General features: G+C 31.2%; 1 protein-coding gene across 1 annotated transcript in view; it reads left to right on the top strand.

The window, feature by feature from the left end:
• Positions 1 to 20,785, top strand: part of LOC129963903 (uncharacterized) — a 37,131-nt gene extending 16,346 nt beyond the window's left edge. Inside the window, exons 5-8 of the mRNA XM_056078491.1 lie at positions 5,193 to 5,434; positions 16,654 to 16,860; positions 18,637 to 18,826; positions 20,418 to 20,785. Coding sequence (XP_055934466.1) covers positions 5,193 to 5,434; positions 16,654 to 16,860; positions 18,637 to 18,826; positions 20,418 to 20,577 — 799 coding nt within the window. The 3' untranslated portion in view covers positions 20,578 to 20,785. The remainder of the gene's footprint in view (positions 1 to 5,192; positions 5,435 to 16,653; positions 16,861 to 18,636; positions 18,827 to 20,417) is intronic.
• The last annotated feature ends 2,803 nt before the right edge of the window (positions 20,786 to 23,588 follow it).

Raw genomic sequence — 23,588 nt, 5'->3', positions numbered from 1 at the left:
CGTCATTCTTTGATCTTGATTTCCACCTTATTAGATACTTTTTCATTCAATTTTTTTTCTACGTATATGTGAGTATCGCGTCGTTTTCTGAGTGTGTTATTTTATTTTAATTTAGTCCGCGAATAATCTGAATTTACTTTATTGTTAAATGTAAACATCTCTTCCTTGCATCTTTCCTCGCACTCCTATTTTGACGAATTAAAACCCATCCTAACGCATGCGCAAAAGCGCGAAGGGTATTAGAATCCGTTGGCAAACAATATTTGCATTATTTTTTTAGAGAATTCGTTAAAAAAACCCAAGATCATCGATAAATATTTGTCTATCAGTTAGAATTCACTGGCTGAAAAATAATCCTATTTTGAAAAGATTAATCTTAGATTTCTAATGGCATGAAAATAATCGATTAAAAAAGGTACTTTGAAAATTAAATTTGAAAAAGGAGAAAAAAAAAATCTTACGGCGGCTGATTCTATAAAAATATATTAGTGTACGTATAACCGCCATCGGAAAATGCTCTCAGGATTAGTAATTAAAACAAAATACGAACAAATTCGATTTCACCACTTTTTTTCTAAAAATTAACCATTATGATACATTCCAAAATCGAAGGATAACGCTTTTAGAATAGAATTTTTTTTTTTTTATCCACGAAATTCTGGTTAATAGAAAAGTACTAATAAACATTTATAGACGATGCTGGTTTTCTTTCCAACAAAATTTAATTTTTCAAGAAGTAATGTAGATATCATCCTGAAATTTTCATCAATTATTCTCTTCCGAGCATCATATATTTAAGTATAAAATGTAGAAAATAGTCTTTTTTGTATATCATGTAAAAGAAATAAAAGATATTTTCCAAATTGCATATTTTAAAAACTAGAAATCGAAGTTTTTTTTTATTTAAGCGCTAAAATGCAGATATTTTAACTTCTATCCCTTTCCCTTCTTTATCTAGTTGTACATCCAGAACAAACTTACGCATTGATGTACAATAGTTATAAAATATTTACCTTTGACGTGCATTTAGCATTTTTACTGAATCTGTCGTGTGATTGATCCTTGGCGACTTTTTTGGAGATTAATCCAAGGCATGCGGTTAAAAGTATCCGAAAATCGAATTTAGATTTTAGACACATTTTTCCCATACCAAATTTGATGTATTTAAGTCATTACGTGTTTGAGTTATTGCGTTTACATGAATCTGAAAGTACAGACCGACAGACGCTCAACCGCTTGATGGATTTCACTCAAAAATTGATAGATGTCTACATTATAGATGTTAAATCAGTGTACAGTAGACTCCCGATTATCCGCGGTGCGGATTATCCGCGCCTGCCGCACAAAGTTTTTTTTTTTTTTGACCGATTTTTTCAAAAAGATGCAGTTTTACAGTTATGCTTTTGTAATTACATAATACATTACAGTATTAAAACAGTACATATGTATTAATTTTTCTGTGTATCCTTGACGCCTCTCGTAAATACAAAGCACTTATCTGTTTTCATTAACAAAATGCATTTTAGGTATAGTTTTGAGTGATATACTAAAATATTAGCGTTAGTTAAACAGTTCCTGCTGTTTATTTTACGTTTTATTGTACATAAAACGATTTTTCAAAGTTGGAATGACTGTTTTCTCTTTTGCTATACCCGTTTTTAGCTTTTTTCGGATTATCCGCGATTTTTGTTATCCGCGGCGGCCGCGCCACCCAATTCCGCGGATAATCGGGAGTGTACTGTACCAAATTTTATCTATGTAGCTCTCTTCGTTTTGTAGTTATCGTGTTATACCTCTTCTGAACTATAAAAGTTTGAACTATAAACACTATAAAATTTCAACCATAAACATTATCAATTTTTTTTTTCTAAATCGAAATCAAAAAATATTTACAACGATTTAAATGATGGCGTAATCGTCTGCAATTTTTATGATATGTGTTTAAATATTTAGACAGTTTTTTGTACTTTAGATTTTTATAAATGCACCGAAACTCTTAAATTCGCTCTCTTAGAATAAGAAAATGAAAGCAAAAATTTTCTTATCAATTGTAGGAATGCCCCTGTTTCAATACATGCGTCTTCTGAGTTATGCAGTTGACAGTAAATATTGGCGCAGATAAAAAGAAATAAAAAAGCCATAAAGATACAGGAAATAAAAAAAAATCAAATCCAGCGATTACGACACTAGACGCTGATAAAATCATTTATAAGTCGAAAGTACATTGCGTTTTCTTTGTTTATGAAAATGTAACTGGAAGGATGAATTTATTTTGTAATTTTTTTAGCTTTTTTTTCAACTTGATAATGTTTATAAGTTGCCAAAATATCTGTGAATTGCAATATGCGTAATGAAAAGGGAAAAAAAAAAAAAGCGCTGAAAGCTTTTTGAAAGGCTTTGAACGCGAGGCCTTACTATCGTGTCACCGCGGCTTTCAGAAAACAAGGAAGTGTATAACACAAAGAACATAATTTTATAAAATTCCTAAAATAGTTAGAATTGCATGAATATTAGAATTTGAAAATTAAAATTAATTTGTTGAGAAAGCCTTTAAAATTACATTCTTACTTTAATTGAATGTTAATAAATGGTCGCCAAAAGCGGCTAGTAATAAAGGAAAATATATATGTATAAACTAGACGCATTACAAAGTATACTAAATTTAGCACAAATATATTTGGGGGAAAGAAAATGCGTTTGAGCATTTTTTTAAAATTAAATTTTGGTTAAAAATAACTTTAAGTAAAATTTTTCTTTCCTTTTTACCAATTATTTCCGAAATTATTAATTCACAAGATAATTTTTGAGCTATTCTAAAATTCAAAGAATTACTTTCTTAATAATAATTATTAATCTTATAATAATTATTAATCTTATAATAATTATTTATTTTTCTTACAATTTTTAAAAAAGTATTTTCTGTATTACCTTTAACGATATATATTTCATTGTTGCAATGAAATTAAAACCATTCTTATTGTTTTATCGTATATTTAATCGCGTTATTTTTCTTCTAATATTGAAAGGTAAAGACATTTTCTGTTATTATCTGTGTAGTTTATCTGAGGCAGAAAAAAGTGAAGTGTTACAATACTGTAAAAGTCTATGTGCAATTAGAAAATAGGTAACTAATGTTAGATGCAATTAGGTAAAATATTTAATTAATTAGAAAACAGATTGGCACTACGATGGACATCTTTTAGGGCATCAATCACTACATTAGAATAGTTCATTTGCGCATAAAATAGAACAAATGTAAAACTATTAAAATAACACGGCTTGAATGCCTATAATTATTGACACTAAAAGTACTTTTATTTGAAGAAATCATGATCACCAAAATGTAAAAATAACACGGCTTGAATGCCTATTATTATTGACTCTAAAGTATTTTTTTTTTTTTTTTTTGAAGAAAACATGATCACCAAAATATAAAGCTATTAAAATAACACGGCTTGAATGCCTATTATTATTGACACTAAAAGTACTTTTTTTTATGAAGAAAACATGATCACCAAAATAATGTGTAAGAGTTTTTTTTTTTTTTTAATTTAACACAACCAATATTTTTGACAAACCAGATGGTCACGAAAGGCGGCTGATTACAGTGAATTTTATTTTGCAAATTATTTTTCATTATAAGTAAGTTTAATATTCCTTTTAATTGAATTTCTATTATAGGAGGCAGTGTTGTAATAATTTTCATGGCAATGAAAACGCCGTATTTACATGAACAATCAAGTCAAAGCTTTACTAATACAACTATTCCACTTGCATGCCTGTTTATATGGCTGCACTTAAAGGCATCACTTTGATTTTAGTTTTCAGTGTAGCACGAAACAAAGTTCTATTTAGCATCTAGACGAAAAACTATTCACATAAATAAACAGAGTAAAAAATCCTTCTCAAAGTGTTAGGAAACAAAATGAGAAATATAAAATTTTTTTCAGATAGTAAATACCATACTTAAAAAAGGAATCAAAAGCAGATTTGAAAACAGAACGTTTATAAGAATTTTCCAGTTTATTACTTAAAGCAATAAATAACTTTTGGTTGATATTTCGATTTAATCTTTGTTTTTATAATCGATATCGAATTTGTGTTTAATATCGATCCACGAAGAAATAAATATCAAGCGTTTTAATAATTCAAATATTTATTAAATTTTACTAATAGTTATTAAATTTTAGAGGCAATTCTTTGCGATAATTATTTGAATTAAAATGCAATTCCCATTATTTGAAACATTCATTGCAGTTAATTTATCAATTTCAATATAGAAGAAAATTTTGAGATATATATATTTTTTTTTACTTTATCGTATACGTAGTGTATTAATCGCCAAAAAATTCGAACTTTAGATTTTAACGAATCTCCTCATTTTAGACCTCCCTGGATTTGAAAAACACATTTTTAGAAAATATCTGTCTGTTTGTCTGTGACAAAGATAACTACAAAACGACTTGAGCTAAACAGTCGAAATTTGGTATACGGTATTTACATCAAATTTGCAGACTTCTATCAAAGTTAGAGTAAAATCTGATTCAGAGAAAGTCCATCTGTCCGTCTGTTCGAATATAAGTTAACGCGATAATTACAAAACGAAGAGAGCTAGATAGATAGAATTCGATATATAGATTTAACATCTATATTGTAGAGACTTGCCAAATGTTGAGCCAAATCCAACAACTGGTTGACTGTCTGTCGGTCTAAACTTTCAGAAATAAATAAACGTGGTAATTCAAAAACTCTGAGACTTAAATATATATCAAATTTGGTATGAGAATTTATGCCTACAAGTAAAGTTTTGTGTCCAGTTTTTTTTTTTTTCTTTGTTTTTTTTTAATCATTGAGAAGAATGTATCTAAAACACAATTCGATTTTTGGGTACTATTAATGTATGTCAGGTTTTAATCGCCAAATAACTCGCCAAGGAGGACACGATAGATTCAGTAAAAATGCTAAATTCACGCTAAAATTTAATATTTCCTAACTAGTATACATCAATACCATGTAAAACTTTATCTGGCATGACAAGTTTATTAGAGAGTATGCGAGAAAGTTTGGGGGAGACCTCTTTAGTTAGTTCTGGAGTAAGTGTGAACTTTTGGTTTTAAAACATGATGGTTAATCAAATTTTTTGTGAAATTTGTAATAATTTTTTTTTTATGATAATATGTATCTTCTTTTAGGTTTGCTGCCATAGGCGCACTAGTAACCGCTGGCCTAGCCTGTTTTTCCATCTTCATCAGCTTGATTTTGCAGGCTCCTGACATGAACAAAGTAGACTATGGAGGTGCCAATTTTAATTCAGCATCACTAGCATTTGGAACAATTTTGTTTGCGTACAGTGGAGTCTACATGTTCCCTACGATACAGAACGATATGGAAAACAAACAGCAATTCAAAAAGGCTACAATCTTAAGTTTTATAGGTGAGAATATTTTGAAGATGTCTTTGAATTCTAGTGTCATGCGAGAAATTTTGTTTGTTTCATATTAAACCAGCGATGTTAGGCTACCAATTGTTCGCCACCAATTTAGTCATGTCAACCAATTTTAATAATATAAACAGAACAAACAAAATTTTATTATTATGTGAGAACATGATATTGTTTTGGTTTAAGGTTTTTGAAGCACAAAATGCACGGCAGAAAATTGGCGATTTATCGCTTTTGAGGCATCAATTTTTCGCCTTCAGGGAAAGAAATGATATTAAAAAAATTGATAAAGAAATGATAAAAGATTTATCGTCAACAAAAAGTTACAACTTTTGTTGACAACCGCCATATATCAATTTCTCTTATCTAAACGTATGTCCATGTGCTCCTTTTCTAGAAGTCGATGATTGCGCAATACAATAATCATGTAATCATTTGATCATTCCAAAGCACACACACAAAAAAAAAAAAAAAAAAAAAATTAAATATTGACGCATGCGTAATCTTGTAGTCACGTGATTGTTTCAAACCGGTTTAAATTGGTTAATGACAAATTAATTACAACAAACAATGACTTAAAAAATAATAATGTTTTTTGTGACGTATGACACTACAAATCCGCTGACAGTTATCTGTGAGGGATTTAAGCCGAGTGAGCGTCTCTTGTTTCTTCAGTAGCGCCAACTAGGGCCAAGAGTATAACTTAGCTACTTCATGCGTCACATTCGCTTGCACAACCTCTTTTTACAGGGGGGAGGCACATTCACTACACCTCACAGATAGAACACAAAAGAAGACGAACAACCATGCCTACGTAATTTTTCAGCAATACAGCTATTGACTTAAACACTGGAAATATTAACGTTTAATGTTATTTATAGTATTTCTGAATCTAGTATATGCTTATCCCTAATATATAGAAAGTATACACCTTTTCTGTTTTTAAAAATGTTAAAGGTTACATCTTAAACGTGTTTAGAAATTAAATATTGGGCCATGATTAGAAAGACCATCCTGTTAATAAGATGTTTTGCAGTAATATATTATTAACCACATCACTGCAACTTGTTAATAGAGATCAGAGACAGATTTTGATAAATTTTGCACAGCCCATTAATGATGCAATTGCAAAATTCATGACAGCAATCATATCATTACCCGTTCATGTTCCGTGATGGAAGAGCAAATATTCAGCCTAGTGGCGTACTACAAATGATCAAATAACGGAACATCAAGAAATTGGATTAGCTAAGTAAATCGAATATGAATATAATGAATGAATAATTCACATTTTTTGTGATGCATTCAAGATGGACTGAGCATTTGGCAGGGTAATATATAGCATTCGAAACTGCAATATTTTAGAAGCATGGCAGTGAGTTATAAAAGTTTCCAAAATGAGATCTGAAAATAAATGATTATCAGCATTAAAGCCGCTTAAGATTTTACGTTGAAGAGATCACGGATCTTCAAGATCTGTCAAACATATTCCAATCGTTATAATTTGCCTCTTCATATGCCTACCTATATTCCATCAATCAATTGTCGTGAAGATATCTGTTTCAATACTGGAGGAATGAAACATTATTTTGAAGCAAAACATCTTTTGCTGTGAACCCTAATCAGATAGAATTATGTGCAGCGATTAATAAACTTTGTTGCTTGTATCTGCGCTCTGAAAGTCGATGATTGCGCAATACAATAATCATGTAATCATTTGATCATTCCAAAGCACACACACAAAAAAAAAAAAAAAAAAAAAATTAAATATTGACGCATGCGTAATCTTGTAGTCACGTGATTGTTTCAAACCGGTTTAAATTGGTTAATGACAAATTAATTACAACAAACAATGACTTAAAAAATAATAATGTTTTTTGTGACGTATGACACTACAAATCCGCTGACAGTTATCTGTGAGGGATTTAAGCCGAGTGAGCGTCTCTTGTTTCTTCAGTAGCGCCAACTAGGGCCAAGAGTATAACTTAGCTACTTCATGCGTCACATTCGCTTGCACAACCTCTTTTTACAGGGGGGAGGCACATTCACTACACCTCACAGATAGAACACAAAAGAAGACGAACAACCATGCCTACGTAATTTTTCAGCAATACAGCTATTGACTTAAACACTGGAAATATTAACGTTTAATGTTATTTATAGTATTTCTGAATCTAGTATATGCTTATCCCTAATATATAGAAAGTATACACCTTTTCTGTTTTTAAAAATGTTAAAGGTTACATCTTAAACGTGTTTAGAAATTAAATATTGGGCCATGATTAGAAAGACCATCCTGTTAATAAGATGTTTTGCAGTAATATATTATTAACCACATCACTGCAACTTGTTAATAGAGATCAGAGACAGATTTTGATAAATTTTGCACAGCCCATTAATGATGCAATTGCAAAATTCATGACAGCAATCATATCATTACCCGTTCATGTTCCGTGATGGAAGAGCAAATATTCAGCCTAGTGGCGTACTACAAATGATCAAATAACGGAACATCAAGAAATTGGATTAGCTAAGTAAATCGAATATGAATATAATGAATGAATAATTCACATTTTTTGTGATGCATTCAAGATGGACTGAGCATTTGGCAGGGTAATATATAGCATTCGAAACTGCAATATTTTAGAAGCATGGCAGTGAGTTATAAAAGTTTCCAAAATGAGATCTGAAAATAAATGATTATCAGCATTAAAGCCGCTTAAGATTTTACGTTGAAGAGATCACGGATCTTCAAGATCTGTCAAACATATTCCAATCGTTATAATTTGCCTCTTCATATGCCTACCTATATTCCATCAATCAATTGTCGTGAAGATATCTGTTTCAATACTGGAGGAATGAAACATTATTTTGAAGCAAAACATCTTTTGCTGTGAACCCTAATCAGATAGAATTATGTGCAGCGATTAATAAACTTTGTTGCTTGTTATCTGCGCTCCGAAAGCCCTAAGAACACCATTTCAAATTTCAGCAAAACGTCTTTTGCTGTGAACCCTGATCAGATAGAATTATGTGCAGCGATTAATAAACTTTGTTACTTGTATCTGCGCTCTGGAAGCCCTAAGAACACCATTTCAAATTTCAGCAAAACGTCTTTTGCTGTGAACCCTGATCAGATAGAATTATGTGCAGCGATTAATAAACTTTGTTGCTTGTATCTGCGCTCTGAAAGCCCTAAGAACACCATTTCAAATTTCAGCAAAACGTCTTTTGCTGTGAACCCTGATCAGATAGAATTATGTGCAGCGATTAATAAACTTTGTTGCTTGTATCTGCGCTCCGAAAGCCCTAAGAACACCATTTCAAATTTCAGCAAAACGTCTTTTGCTGTGAACCCTGATCAGATAGAATTATGTGCAGCGATTAATAAACTTTGTTATTTGTATCTGCGCTCTGAAAGCCCTAAGAACACCATTTCAAATTTCAGCAAAACGTCTTTTGCTGTGAACCCTGATCAGATAGAATTATGTGCAGCGATTAATAAACTTTGTTGCTTGTATCTGCGCTCCGAAAGCCCTAAGAACACCATTTCAAATTTCAGCAAAACGTCTTTTGCTGTGAACCCTGATCAGATAGAATTATGTGCAGCGATTAATAAACTTTGTTACTTGTATCTGCGCTCTGAAAGCCCTAAGAACACCATTTCAAATTTCAGCAAAACGTCTTTTGCTGTGAACCCTGATCAGATAGAATTATGTGCAGCGATTAATAAACTTTGTTACTTGTATCTGCGCTCTGAAAGCCCTAAGAACACCATTTCAAATTTCAGCAAAACGTCTTTTGCTGTGAACCCTGATCAGATAGAATTATGTGCAGCGATTAATAAACTTTGTTGCTTGTATCTGCGCTCTGAAAGCCCTAAGAACACCATTTCAAATTTCAGCAAAACGTCTTTTGCTGTGAACCCTGATCAGATAGAATTATGTGCAGCGATTAATAAACTTTGTTGCTTGTATCTGCGCTCTGAAAGCCCTAAGAACACCATTTCAAATTTCAGCAAAACGTCTTTTGCTGTGAACCCTGATCAGATAGAATTATGTGCAGCGATTAATAAACTTTGTTACTTGTATCTGCGCTCTGAAAGCCCTAAGAACACCATTTCAAATTTCAGCAAAACGTCTTTTGCTGTGAACCCTGATCAGATAGAATTATGTGCAGCGATTAATAAACTTTGTTGCTTGTATCTGCGCTGCGAAAGCCCTAAGAACACCATTTCAAATTTCAGCAAAACGTCTTTTGCTGTGAACCCTGATCAGATAGAATTATGTGCAGCGATTAATAAACTTTGTTACTTGTATCTGCGCTCTGGAAGCCCTAAGAACACCATTTCAAATTTCAGCAAAACGTCTTTTGCTGTGAACCCTGATCAGATAGAATTATGTGCAGCGATTAATAAACTTTGTTACTTGTATCTGCGCTCTGAAAGCCCTAAGAACACCATTTCAAATTTCAGCAAAACGTCTTTTGCTGTGAACCCTGATCAGATAGAATTATGTGCAGCGATTAGTAAACTTTGTTGCTTGTATCTGCGCTCCGAAAGCCCTAAGAACACCATTTCAAATTTCAGCAAAACGTCTTTTGCTGTGAACCCTGATCAGATAGAATTATGTGCAGCGATTAATAAACTTTGTTACTTGTATCTGCGCTCTGAAAGCCCTAAGAACACCATTTCAAATTTCAGCAAAACGTCTTTTGCTGTGAACCCTGATCAGATAGAATTATGTGCAGCGATTAATAAACTTTGTTACTTGTATCTGCGCTCTGGAAGCCCTAAGAACACCATTTCAAATTTCAGCAAAACGTCTTTTGCTGTGAACCCTGATCAGATAGAATTATGTGCAGCGATTAATAAACTTTGTTACTTGTATCTGCGCTCTGGAAGCCCTAAGAACACCATTTCAAATTTCAGCAAAACGTCTTTTGCTGTGAACCCTGATCAGATAGAATTATGTGCAGCGATTAATAAACTTTGTTGCTTGTATCTGCGCTCTGAAAGCCCTAAGAACACCATTTCAAATTTCAGCAAAACGTCTTTTGCTGTGAACCCTGATCAGATAGAATTATGTGCAGCGATTAATAAACTTTGTTGCTTGTATCTGCGCTCTGAAAGCCCTAAGAACACCATTTCAAATTTCAGCAAAACGTCTTTTGCTGTGAACCCTGATCAGATAGAATTATGTGCAGCGATTAATAAACTTTGTTGCTTGTATCTGCGCTCCGAAAGCCCTAAGAACACCATTTCAAATTTCAGCAAAACGTCTTTTGCTGTGAACCCTGATCAGATAGAATTATGTGCAGCGATTAATAAACTTTGTTGCTTGTATCTGCGCTCTGAAAGCCCTAAGAACACCATTTCAAATTTCAGCAAAACGTCTTTTGCTGTGAACCCTGATCAGATAGAATTATGTGCAGCGATTAATAAACTTTGTTACTTGTATCTGCGCTCCGAAAGCCCTAAGAACACCATTTCAAATTTCAGCAAAACGTCTTTTGCTGTGAACCCTGATCAGATAGAATTATGTGCAGCGATTAATAAACTTTGTTACTTGTATCTGCGCTCTGAAAGCCCTAAGAACACCATTTCAAATTTCAGCAAAACGTCTTTTGCTGTGAACCCTGATCAGATAGAATTATGTGCAGCGATTAATAAACTTTGTTACTTGTATCTGCGCTCCGAAAGCCCTAAGAACACCATTTCAAATTTCAGCAAAACGTCTTTTGCTGTGAACCCTGATCAGATAGAATTATGTGCAGCGATTAATAAACTTTGTTGCTTGTATCTGCGCTCTGAAAGCCCTAAGAACACCATTTCAAATTTCAGCAAAACGTCTTTTGCTGTGAACCCTGATCAGATAGAATTATGTGCAGCGATTAATAAACTTTGTTACTTGTATCTGCGCTCCGAAAGCCCTAAGAACACCATTTCAAATTTCGTTCAGGTGCATTACCATGAAATATGACCAATAGATATGGTATAAAAATGGATTTCCTATTTAATGCAGCGCGTGTAGCAATCAACGCTAACTTAAAATTTTCAATGAATTCACTCGTTTATTGGTTCAAAACACAATGCAGAGATATTATTATATTGTTTTCGATTATGAAATTTAAAAAGAGGATGTAAACTTACGTTATAATCGTGGTGATATCGAAACAGATGACTCACGATGACGATACACGATGTCTTAGATAAATATGCCAAGTTATCAGAATGACTCACAAATATTTGAAATTACATAGTTTGAAAGAGGCATTTTCAGCGTAATATACCTGACTAGGCATTTGATTTTTCATGATATGAATGTTTATTTTTCAGCCGGTGTATATCTTCAATAGTTATAAGAATCAGATACTTAATCCTCTAAATTTCTATGAATTTTAACCGAAATAATGTTATTTATTTATACAGACGAATTTTTCCATAACTTCAAAAGGAATTCTTAAAAATATAATTCTGTTTCAGGAAGTTGAATTTTTTTCAAAGCCACTCTGTTTTGTGACTTTAATGATAAGAATAATTTTGATTGTTTCTTCGGGACTCAAGTATTTTTAGGATTTTCATAAAAAGCTATTGATATTCCATAAATCAGTTGATGACTCCATGAAATCTGATGGTATACATGAATGTTTTCTGAAACTTATACAAGATGTCAACACATTTTTTACGATAAGAAAATGGACTCGCAGGAGAATATTATTTTGTATAGAATTTGCAATTGGAATTCATTCATATTACAAGAACTAATCTTAAAAAAATAAGTCAGCGGGAGAAACAGCATTGAAGATTATTCTTCCGAAACCAAAAACTTGGGCACTTAATCCATTTCGCTAAGTAACGGCACGGATCCGAAGTTTGTTATTGTGATGTCATTGCAAGACAACTCATGATATAAACATATCAACATATGAAGTAATTTAGTGAGCAAAGAACTGTACATGTAGTTGGACAATCTGAGTTTGGAGGATAGATCTGATCATTTTCGTTACGTTCCCCAAAACTGATCTTCCTAAATTTTTATGGGCAGCAGTGGCCTGGTGGTAAGATTTCGGCTCGTGAGCCCTAGGGTCGAGACCCGATTCCACCAAAGAACCTTTGTGTAAGGGGTCTGTTGCACGTTAAATCCGTCAGGGCCAAACGCCCACTCGCTGGTGTGGTGTGGAGAGGGGGCCAGCTCATTTGTCGTCCTCGTCATCTGACCGTGGTTCAAAATTACGAGGTTCGTCTCAAAATAGCCCTAGTGTTGCTTTAAAATGGGACGTTAATATAAATAAACCCTAGATTTTTATGTCGTTCTCATCACATGAAACCCTTGAAACACGAGATCTCTTTTCCTTTCATTATATTTTATCTCTCTAAAAGATCAACATAGAGGTAATAACATTTTATTTTTGTCAGTACGAGTGGATTGTGATCTCCAGTACCGTCATAAATAAAGTTAGTACAAAATTTACTGCATTGTCGAGTTAGCTTTTTCACACGCACAGGAACAGACAGACTTGGCATCGGCGAATTGCGTTTGAAATTCGACAGAAATCTATGCTACTTCGGTTGGCCCATTGTAGTTTAATGTTATTAGATTCACAACTCAACATATAAACATAACTTACAGTAGTGTAACAGCATGGGAGTAACTGGGCATAGATGTCATAGATTCCAATGTTAATTGGCGTCATGGTGACAAATCATCAGTGAATTGGTGTCCCTTTTAAAGGTATATATGAGGAGATGGGGAAAAATAATACTATATCCTGACAGTTATTTATACTTGTCAGGCTAGTAATAACGAATGTGAATAAAATAATCACATTATACATCAGGCGGCATAGAAATTTGCTATGTTACTATGTACTTTCGGCGATCGAAATAACGAGATCAACTTAAATCTTCGGTTCAGATCTGGTAATAATTCATTTTTAGTAGTTTTTTTCTTCACTAGAAAGTTTAAAAAATTAACTGTGAAATATTCAACTATAATCACTGTCTATCCAATAAAATTTAGTTTATAGAAAAATTCATATATACTTCAAAAGTGATCACGCTGCAAATAAAAGTTAATGTTTGAAAAAGCATTATAAAAGTTTACGAGACCCATAATATTAAAATAATATTTGGAAGCATAAAGGGAAAATGTTAAGCAGTTTAAAAGTAGAGTTCATATGCCTTCATTTGATAAAGCTTCCTTCTATCTTTTCCATAACATTCCAAGCACACAATGTTAATTTACAGCTACGAGATAATATTTCACTTACAAAATCACCCAACGTCTGTAATAAAATCTTACGTCCGGCATTGAAAAGTGTGCAGATTAGGATGATGCTGTAATTCTTTCCAGTGATTTTTATTTCGTGCAATCTCTCACTAAAATCATTTCATAACTCGAAGTGCGTAAGACGATATAAAAAAAAGAAAAGGGATTTTTGCAATATGTCTTAACAACGAAAAATTAGGCAATTTTTTCTAATTACATTAGACTGATTTATAGGCACTTCTTTTAAATTTTCAAAAAATTATGGAGCTTAGAGCCGCTTGTCTGAAACATCGTAGCACAATAAACTTTTAGATTTCATTCGCTATCTATATATTATTTTTATTTTCTCGTATACATAATATAGAGAAAGTATAGTAAGTGTCAAAAAATTCGAACTCTAGAACCTGATGAATCTCCACGATTTAAACTTCCCTGATTTCGAAAAACACATTTTTGGAAAATGTACGAATGTCTGTCTGTCTGTCTGTGACAAGGATAAAGCAAAAACGCTTGTAGCTAGATAGATGAAATTAGGTAAATGGTCCTCCTATCAAATTTGTAGATTTCTATCAAATTTTGTGGATTCCATTCTAGGGCTTAATCGCCAAATAACTCGCCAAGGATAATACGATAGATTCAGTAAAAATGCTAAATTCACTCCAAAGGTTAATATTCGTAACTGTGTACGCCAATGCTATATAAGGAGTTCTCTTGTCTAACACCTTTATTAGAGAGTATGCGCGAAATTTTTAGAGAGACCACTTCGGCTAGGTTTTAAAATTTACTCTTAATTTTATAGCGCATGTGTATAAATTCAGTTACTAAAACAATGAGATATAGTGTTGCAAAATATAATTAGTAGTATTTTGAAAAAAAAATAAAAAAAAATTGAGATTTGAGAAGTATACTTTACGGAAATAAATCACTGAAAAGCATACTTTTAAAATTTTAAACTTATGTAAAAGTGATTTTGCTATATAATTAATTTTCCGAAGTTGATAGGAGAAAAAGTTAAAGATTTTTTATCAATAATCAATTTTAAATATAATGAGAGTTTAGAAAAATCTGTCGTAGAAAAACAAGTAATCAATGCCGAATTTGGTAACTAAATTCAACGATCTATCCTGAAAAGTGGTTTGAAATTTCTTTTTATCATCATAATACATGATGCAATTTACAGGTAGTATGCTAGTATGTAAATATTCTCGTATTAAAATACATAATTATGAATCTGTAACTTTTCTTATCATATCTGGAGTATTTTTTTTTCTTATTAGTATTTTAAAGTTAAAAGCTTACGTGCCTTAATCAAAACGACTTGCAAGAAACATGCATTGGATGGAGTTCCAAATTAATGAAAACTTTCTTAACATTAACAAACGTTTCAAATCTCCATATTTACAATCATTAGATGCATTTATGCAATTGAGAACAAAATACTGTTTTATGAATTTCGGGTTCACAATTATAAGTTGTACCTACAGTAGTGGCCAATGGGAACATACCATTTACATTTTTACTATCGCATATACGGAGGCCGCGGTGGTCTGGTGGTAAGGTCTCGGTTTGTGAGCCGTAGGGTTTCAGGTTCGAGACCCGATTCCACTGAAGAACCGTCGTGTAAGGGGGTCTGTTGCACATTAAATCCGTCAGACCAAACGTCCTCCCGCTGGTGTGGTGTGGAGAGGAGGGTGCCAGCTCAGGTGTCGTCCTCGTCATCTGACAGCTGTTCAAAATTACGAGGTCCGTCCTAAACTAGCCCTAGTGTTGCTTTACAACGGGACGTTAATATAACTAGACTAAACAAACTATCTCGTATGCGAAGTATAAAGAAAATATTGCAATCGTAAAAAAACAATAAATAAATTTTAAAAAAAAGCGAACTGGAGATTTTAACGAACGTCTGCGCTTCAGACCTCCATGAATCTAAAAAATACAGTTTTGGAAAATGTCCGTCCGTCTGTCTTTGACAAAGATAACTCAAAAACGCCTTAAGTTAGACGGATGAAATTTGGTATACCGTCTTAACACCAATTTTTTAGATGTCTGTCAAATTTTGAGCAAAATTAGTTCATAGAAAATCTGTTCGTCCAACTCCTTGTGTATATTTTAATACGATAACTATACAAATCGAAGAGAGTTAGGTGAATAAAATTTGGTACACAGATTTAACATCCATAGTGTTGATACTTATTGAATTTTGAGCGAAATCCATCAAGGGGTTGACTGTCTATCGATATGTACTTTCAGAAACATGTCGGAACAACTATTCAGAAACAACTATTAACCGCATGCCAAGGATTAATCGGGAAAAAAAAAAAAAAAAAAAACCGCCGAGAATGACACAACAGAATCAGTAAAAATGCCAAATTCACTCCAAAGGTAAATATTTCGTAACTATTGTACGCCAATGCCAAGTAATGCATTCTCTGACCTGACAAGTTTATTAGAGTGTATGCTAGAAAGTTTTGGGGAAATCACTCTTGCTGGTTTATTAGTAGAGATAGTTCCTTAAAGGAAATCTTTCAGTTTGGAAGAAAAAGTGAAAGATGAAGAAAAAGAAATGAAAAATAAAGATACAGTCAAAAAATATGAAATTTTGACACAGCGATTTTGAAAAACCGTCTTTCAATTATAAGAATTTTTTAAAGTAATGAATAAGATTGGAAACGATTTAAATTTTTAAAATTTAGCGAGATTGATGAAGCAATCCTGAAACGGCTAAGTATGGTACGAGATAGGAATATACCTATGGCTTATTTAATCTTAAAAATTAACTACAGGCTCATAGTTGTTTTTTTACACCAAACTGAGGAATTCTAAGCGATATTTATTTCTGCATATCCACATTTTGATGTATAGGTTTCTTTTTCCGAGAAGCTTCATTTGAAAATCGAAATGTTTTTCATAATGATGATGTAATCATGATGTTTTCAATTGCAGGTATTCTGCTTTTCTACTTACCTGTTATCATCACAGGATATGCTGTCCTGGGATCGGCAGTTCCGGTCAATATTCTAATGGCGATCGATGAAGGCTACTTCAAATCATTCATTGAAGCATGTTTGGCTTTGCATATTTTCTTGGCATTTTTATTGGCAATCAATCCTGTGGCCCAGGAAATTGAAGAGGTTTTTAAAGCGAAATCAAGTAAGATTTTTAACCTTTATTATTAACTGAAATTTAATATTTATTATACAAATACTTTCTACTTAGACTACGAATTCCTTGCTTGCTTTAAACTTTTTTTACATTTCCCCCATAATCGGTGGGGAAATTAAAAATATCAGAAATTCCATAAAAACCGTGGAGGTTTTGCGATGCGCGAGGATAGAACCTGGGACCTTGTGGCTTGCAGTCCAGTAACATGACCATGATACCAAAGCAATTGCTCAGGTAACGTAGCAGTTAGCTGGCTTATAAGCTATTCACCACAAATTTTTTAAAAATTAGTGACTTGTGGTGATTCGAAAATTAACAGAAAAAACTGTGAATTTAGCATATTATCCTTTACAAATACGAGTATATAAGAATATTGCATTGCATATATATATAATAAGCAAAATATTACTCACCGATAGCACAATATTACATTATATAAATACGAATCTAAGAATATTGCATGTCACATTTGTGTTCTTAAAAATATAATTGATCGTAAAAGGTTTCATTTCGAAATGTTTCTCTTCCTCTGTGAGCAAGTGCGCAAGCACCAGACCAACTTCGAGAAGTCGTGAAATCGGTGTGGGACGAGGAAGGCAAATATTCTGTAAAAAGCATGAATGAACGTAACTAATATTAAGAAGAAAAGCAAGCGAGATGAAACACGAATCACTTGCTTATTTTAAATGCATATTTTTGTATTGAACCCACGATTGAACGAGAAAGACAGAAAAATTAAAGAACGATTAATTTAATGTAAAACGTATTCTATCGCTTATCTTTTATCCTATCCCTTACTGTCCATCTACAAATTAAAGATGGAATGTTCGATTCTGCAAACAAAACAGGCTATATAATTCTAGATTTCAACTTCTAGATAATTGAAAGAAATCTAGAGAATAATTTTTGAATGTAAAACTTGAACAGAGACCCTATATTAAAGAGCCAATTTCCGTCGCTATCTAGACAATTTTATTACTTTGCTAGCGTAGTTAATCAATCAAAATATTCTATCATTATTATGGAAACATAATTCAAAATAGCACTTTTTATTTGAGTAAATGTAATTCCTTAAAATTGAACACCTTAATATGGTCGCAGTGAGTGAATAGTCTGAATAAAATTAATTTAATTATATCAGTCAACTTTCATGATCAGTATGATACAAGTATAGTTAGATTAATATAAGTAAAAATTATGCAATGCTCATAGAGCATTCCGATTGGTTAGTTGCCTCAAAATGTGAAAATTAGCAAGTTGGCTACGAAAAATGGCAAAATCAGTTCAATTGTCGAAGCTAGCCACGCAAAGACAGGCTCTCGAAATGGATAATGCTATTTTGAGATAGAGCAGAACAGTCGTAAAAACTCAAAATTTTTCAATAGGAATTCACCCCGCATCATCTCTTCAGTCTAATATCTTCTCATATGACTTCCATATCTACGATCCTTTGAAAAAAATCGCTGATAGATCAGCAGTTCATTTGTATTGACGAGATGTAGAGCATTATGGTAAATTAGATCCATAAATAATTCAACGATTTTCTATATTTAAGATACTCACTTTTTTCATTTGGGATCAGTATCAAAAGCAATTATATGTAGTAAAATAATTAAAATATTTTTTATATAACCATAGTCTATTTTTAATTTGGATATGTCTTAAAGAATTTCGTGTACGATAAATTGCAACTCCGAAACAAGAGAATTTGAAATCAAACTCTAATCCCCAACTTTTTTTTAATTTTTAAATTTTATTTTTCAGATTTCAATTACAAGCGCTGCCTCATTCGAACTGCAATAGTAGCTACCATTTTAATAGTAGCCTACACAATTCCTCATTTTGATAAGATTCTTAACCTCATTGGCGGATCAACAATGACACTTCTCAGCTTTGTTCTTCCTCCTTTGTTCTACTTGCTCTTGGTTAAAAAGGGTCTGACAGATACTAAAAGGTAATTATATAACAGTTTCTTCCTTTTCTTTTCTTCCAGGATTGTAACAAAATCCAGAATGCAGTTCTAATATCTTAAAATTCATTAAAATATGAGAAATAAAATGCTATTGAAATTGTAGAATGCACAAGTAAAGTGAATTACTGAACAGGTTAAAGTCTTATCTATTTATTCCCATTAAATAGAGGGATGTATTTACAGTTCTAAGGTGAAGAGGTCAGGGATTCGAATTCAAAAACTCTATCGGAAAAGCGTTCAGTGGATTCGAATACACGTCAAGTCAAAGCTTCTCTGAAGTATTGATATCCAGTAACTGTGATGATTAAGAATTAGAACAATTTCAGAATTCTTTTAGCATTTCACAGAGCGTCAACCAACAATAATCAGTGATACAACACCAGTCTCCTCTGCCTGTTTTGATCACTATTAGAAAAGATTTGAAAAACCAATTGACATACATTTCTCGTCTGCAGAAAGAATATGTTACAAAATTATGTTACAGTAATACCGTTCATGAACATTTGATCCTTTTTTATTAATATGTGCCGGATTGGACTTCACGAAAACTGGCCATGTAATAGGAATTATTCTGTACAGAAAAGATTTGCGAAAAAATATTTTTTAAATATATAATTATATTTTTAAATATATTTATAATAAATAGCCAGAAATCTGCACTTTAAAAGGAGATGTTTTAGCTGAATTATTTGGAGGTTGTTATTTACTATTAGGTTATTATTTATATTTTATTTGGAGATAAATCTCGAATTCATTCTGAAAATTTGTTTGAATAGCTAAGAAATAAAGCCGAGTATTTATTTGACGATGTCTTATTGTTCCATTCGCGAACTTTGTTATATAGAAATCAGCATATGAAGTCATAGAAATTAAATAATAACTGAAACTTACTAACACAATTTATTGACTTTAACAAATATTCTAAATTATAAAAAAGTCTGCTTTCAACTTTATAAATAACACATTTTTCAAAAAAAAAAAAAAAAAAAAGCATTTTTGTAAAGATATCAATATAGATTCTGGAACATTTTCTTGAAACTTTAATCCTCTTTGTACTGCACAAAAAATTAACATTCCTCCTTCTAAAGTTTCTTTACATTGTCATCATTGATTCTACTGTCTTCATTAAATTTCGCAACTTATGCTACCTAAGATATTCAGCAATCACATTATCTTCATCAACATGGGAAAAATTAGTAGTTTTATATTTTTTGTAATAGAGCACGGGTGAGTGAAATCATGACAGACGATTTTGTTAGAACATTGATAAATGAAGAGTTGTGAAACTCTGAAAAATCCCCCAAACCTTCCAACGAGAAAAATTAATTTTAATAATTTAATAGAAATTAACTTTTAAAATTTGGAGAGGAAATAATGAGTAAAAGTCTTTCACAGTTAGTTCTACTGCAAATTTCTTTTAATAGATAAGTTCTTTAAAAGGAGACTGTATTTCATGAAAAAGAATATAGAACTTCCCCCTTATATTTGTTAATTTTTCTAATAGTTTAATATTTAGTAATCAAAATATGTGCTTAATGCATATTTTATTTTTTTAAGTAAATTTTTTTTTCAGTGAAATTCCTGTATATGAAAAAATATTCCTGTATCAAATCATGATAACAGGTTGCATTGGAGCAATAACATGTACTTATTTTGCTGTGGGAGATATAATTGATGTCTTCGTGAAAACTGAACCAACAGAATTAAAGGGTGATCATGGGATACCCATCTAAGTGCATATTTATTTCAATGAAGTATGTGAGAAGAATGAGACGAGTCCCTACTTTTATATTTGCATTGCACTTGAAATGCAAATAATTACTGTGATAGAATGCATATTGCATAAATGTATGTGTAATGAGATATGTAATGAATAATATATTTCTAGTTGTGAGTTTATTATATTTTTCAGTGTGAAAATAAATCATTTTATCATATTTATTTAGGCAGTGATTTGTATGCAATTTGTTCACATTACAACCATAAAATATATATGATTGACTATGATTTGCTGAGCATGTTTCATTTCTCAAAAATTTTTTAGGGCAGAACAGTTATTTCCAATATTTATTACTTCTCATACAGCACAGATTTCTTACCAGTAGCTCTCTAGTGTCACTGGGTTGATGAAGGGGCAAATATATCGATTAAAAAATTATTAGTCTAATTGCTAAAAAAAAAAAAGTAAAAAATATAAATTCTATAGAATTGAATGAGTAGAGTAGCAATTCCCAAACTTTATTCCTGCCATTTAGTACAGATTTCTGAGTTGACGGGGCACAGGCATGTCAATTAGGGGGAGAAAAAAATGTCATTAACTCTACTACCAAACAAATTTTTTTAAAAAGCAGAAACTCTGACATAATAAATTAAATATTAGAATAATATCAACAATTTATCAAATATAATGAATTAGATTCATATCTTTTTCATTACATTCTTCTTGCTATTACAGTATTTTTAAACAATGAACGCATGCTAATTAACAAGTACTAGTAAGTCTGCTTTTTAGCAAATAGTATTCTATTTAGTAAATAGTAACAGATGCCACGCAGTCATGAATCATATTCTGTAGTAATAATAAAGATGAATATGTGGGCATTCACGATTTACAGGTGAGACTATCTGACCTAAAGTTGCTAAATTTGGCTATATATATACTTTGAAAGGATAAAAGGAACCTAATTGTTGTAATTTTCATTACATTTTAATTAAAAATTAATTCAAATTTTTATGTATTTTTATTATTAGTTCCAAAAATAACTTTAACATCATTTAAAATTTAAAAAAAAAAAAAAAAAATCATTTTTTTTTTGTTTTGTTTTTAATCAAACTTTTGAAATATTTTAAGTATTTTTTACAACCATGCATTTCATTGTTGATGTGAAATTCAAATCGTTTTTATTGTTATTAATATTTCACTCTGGCTTTTTTCTCATTGTTGATGAGCAAGATATCAAAATTCGTCATATTTTTCCATACCAATCAGATTTTAATTTGTATTATTTCAATAAAAATTGAATACATTTTTGAATTTTTTTTTTTTTTCAATTAAGGTTTCATTTCAAAATCAAGAAATGACGAAAATTTCTTATAAAGCACTCATTTCTAAATTATGCATTTTTCCTGTTATATAATTGGATGTGTCAAGATATACATTGAAAATTAAGAGAAATAATAGCACTGAGACATAATGAACATTGTAAGGTTTTGAAAATAATATGAAGTATATGTCTATCAAAATTTGAACTTTACGTTCTTTCAATAAAAACATATTTACAATCTGGTATCAACCATTCATTGAAGAAATGGATTGGAGCATAAGACAATAGATTTCTTATGATTGCTTTTAAATATTTGGATATTTATGAAATAAATAGTAAGAAAATATTTGTGAAAAATAAATTGTCTTTATGCATGCAGGTTTTTTTAGTGCTCATAGATGATGCAATTTTTTGCTTTTAAATTATTTAAGAGCATAAAAATATTTTGTCAGCACTTCAAAACATTAAAATCATGATTGCATTTTTAAATTAAAAACAAGGATGTAAAATAAGTGAATAATAAATTTTGTTTATCATGCATAGCTCACAAATAAGAAAAATCTAAACAAATATTTTAAAACTAAGAGCAAGAAAAGGTATAGCCTGTTAAGAGAAGAACTAAAATACTTTTGATAATATAATGTTATGAAATGTTTTAATGTTATTTTTGGGATATTTAAATTTTTTTTAAATTATTTTTCAGCTTCATTTTTAGAGACAACACAGATTTATTTCTTAACTAAAGCAACTAACTAAGCATACATGATGTTTTGAAATTAATTCTTTAAAAATATAAGGTAAAATGTTTTCCAAAAAAATTAAGATGATAATTCAATAATCGATCATTTACAATAACATCAATTTCACAAAATAGCACCTTACTCATCATACCAGTATGCTATATGGATTTTGACTAATAGTTTGTCGTACTTTTAAGTGGAATTAAGTAATTCAAAGATGCTATGAATTCGTTATTAAAACAGTTAGACAATGTATCCCCCAAAGGGAAGGCAACATCTAATTAAATAGCAACAAAAGTAAAACTGTTAAAAATTCATAGATTTTATATCATAGGCTCATTTTTTTGTATATATGATATTAACTAGCAACTTTAAGTGCCCAGGTATTTGCTAACCTTGTCTATATTAAAAATAATTGGCAAAAAAAAAAAAAAAAAAGTCATTCAGCTTACTGTACTAATTTTGTCAATTTTTATTTGATAAAAAAAAACCCCTTCAATTATACTAGATATATCATCAATAATCCCCTATTTTCCACCAATGTCCATTTTGAGAGTAATTTTTTAAAAAAATACTATTTTACTGTATGTTTTCAATGGGAAATAATAGTTATGCTCATTTTGTCAATTTTTATTTCCTATGAAAGCTCAAGTTCACTAGATATCATTAATGTCCATCTGTCACTTCCACTTCTACTCTTGAGAGATATTTTAAGATTAAAGTCAGAGCCTTTAATAAGTAGGTTGATTTTAACATTTTCCAAATATTGCTAATGAATTAGAATGCCTAATCATAATTTTAATAAGTTCTTTTAGTAGATTTCATTTTTAATATGATATCAAATATATCTCAACAAAATTGATCAACATAACTACATTAATATGATTGCTGAACGTGGATAATATTAAAATTACTTTTTTTTTTTTTTCATTCTGCCAATCAATTTTGATGAACTATATC

This window comes from Argiope bruennichi, chromosome 3 (genome assembly GCF_947563725.1).
Source record: "Argiope bruennichi chromosome 3, qqArgBrue1.1, whole genome shotgun sequence".
Classification (NCBI taxonomy): Eukaryota; Metazoa; Arthropoda; class Arachnida; order Araneae; family Araneidae; genus Argiope; species Argiope bruennichi.
Note: the sequence above shows the minus strand (reverse complement) of the source record. Positions and strands in the feature narration are given on the sequence as shown.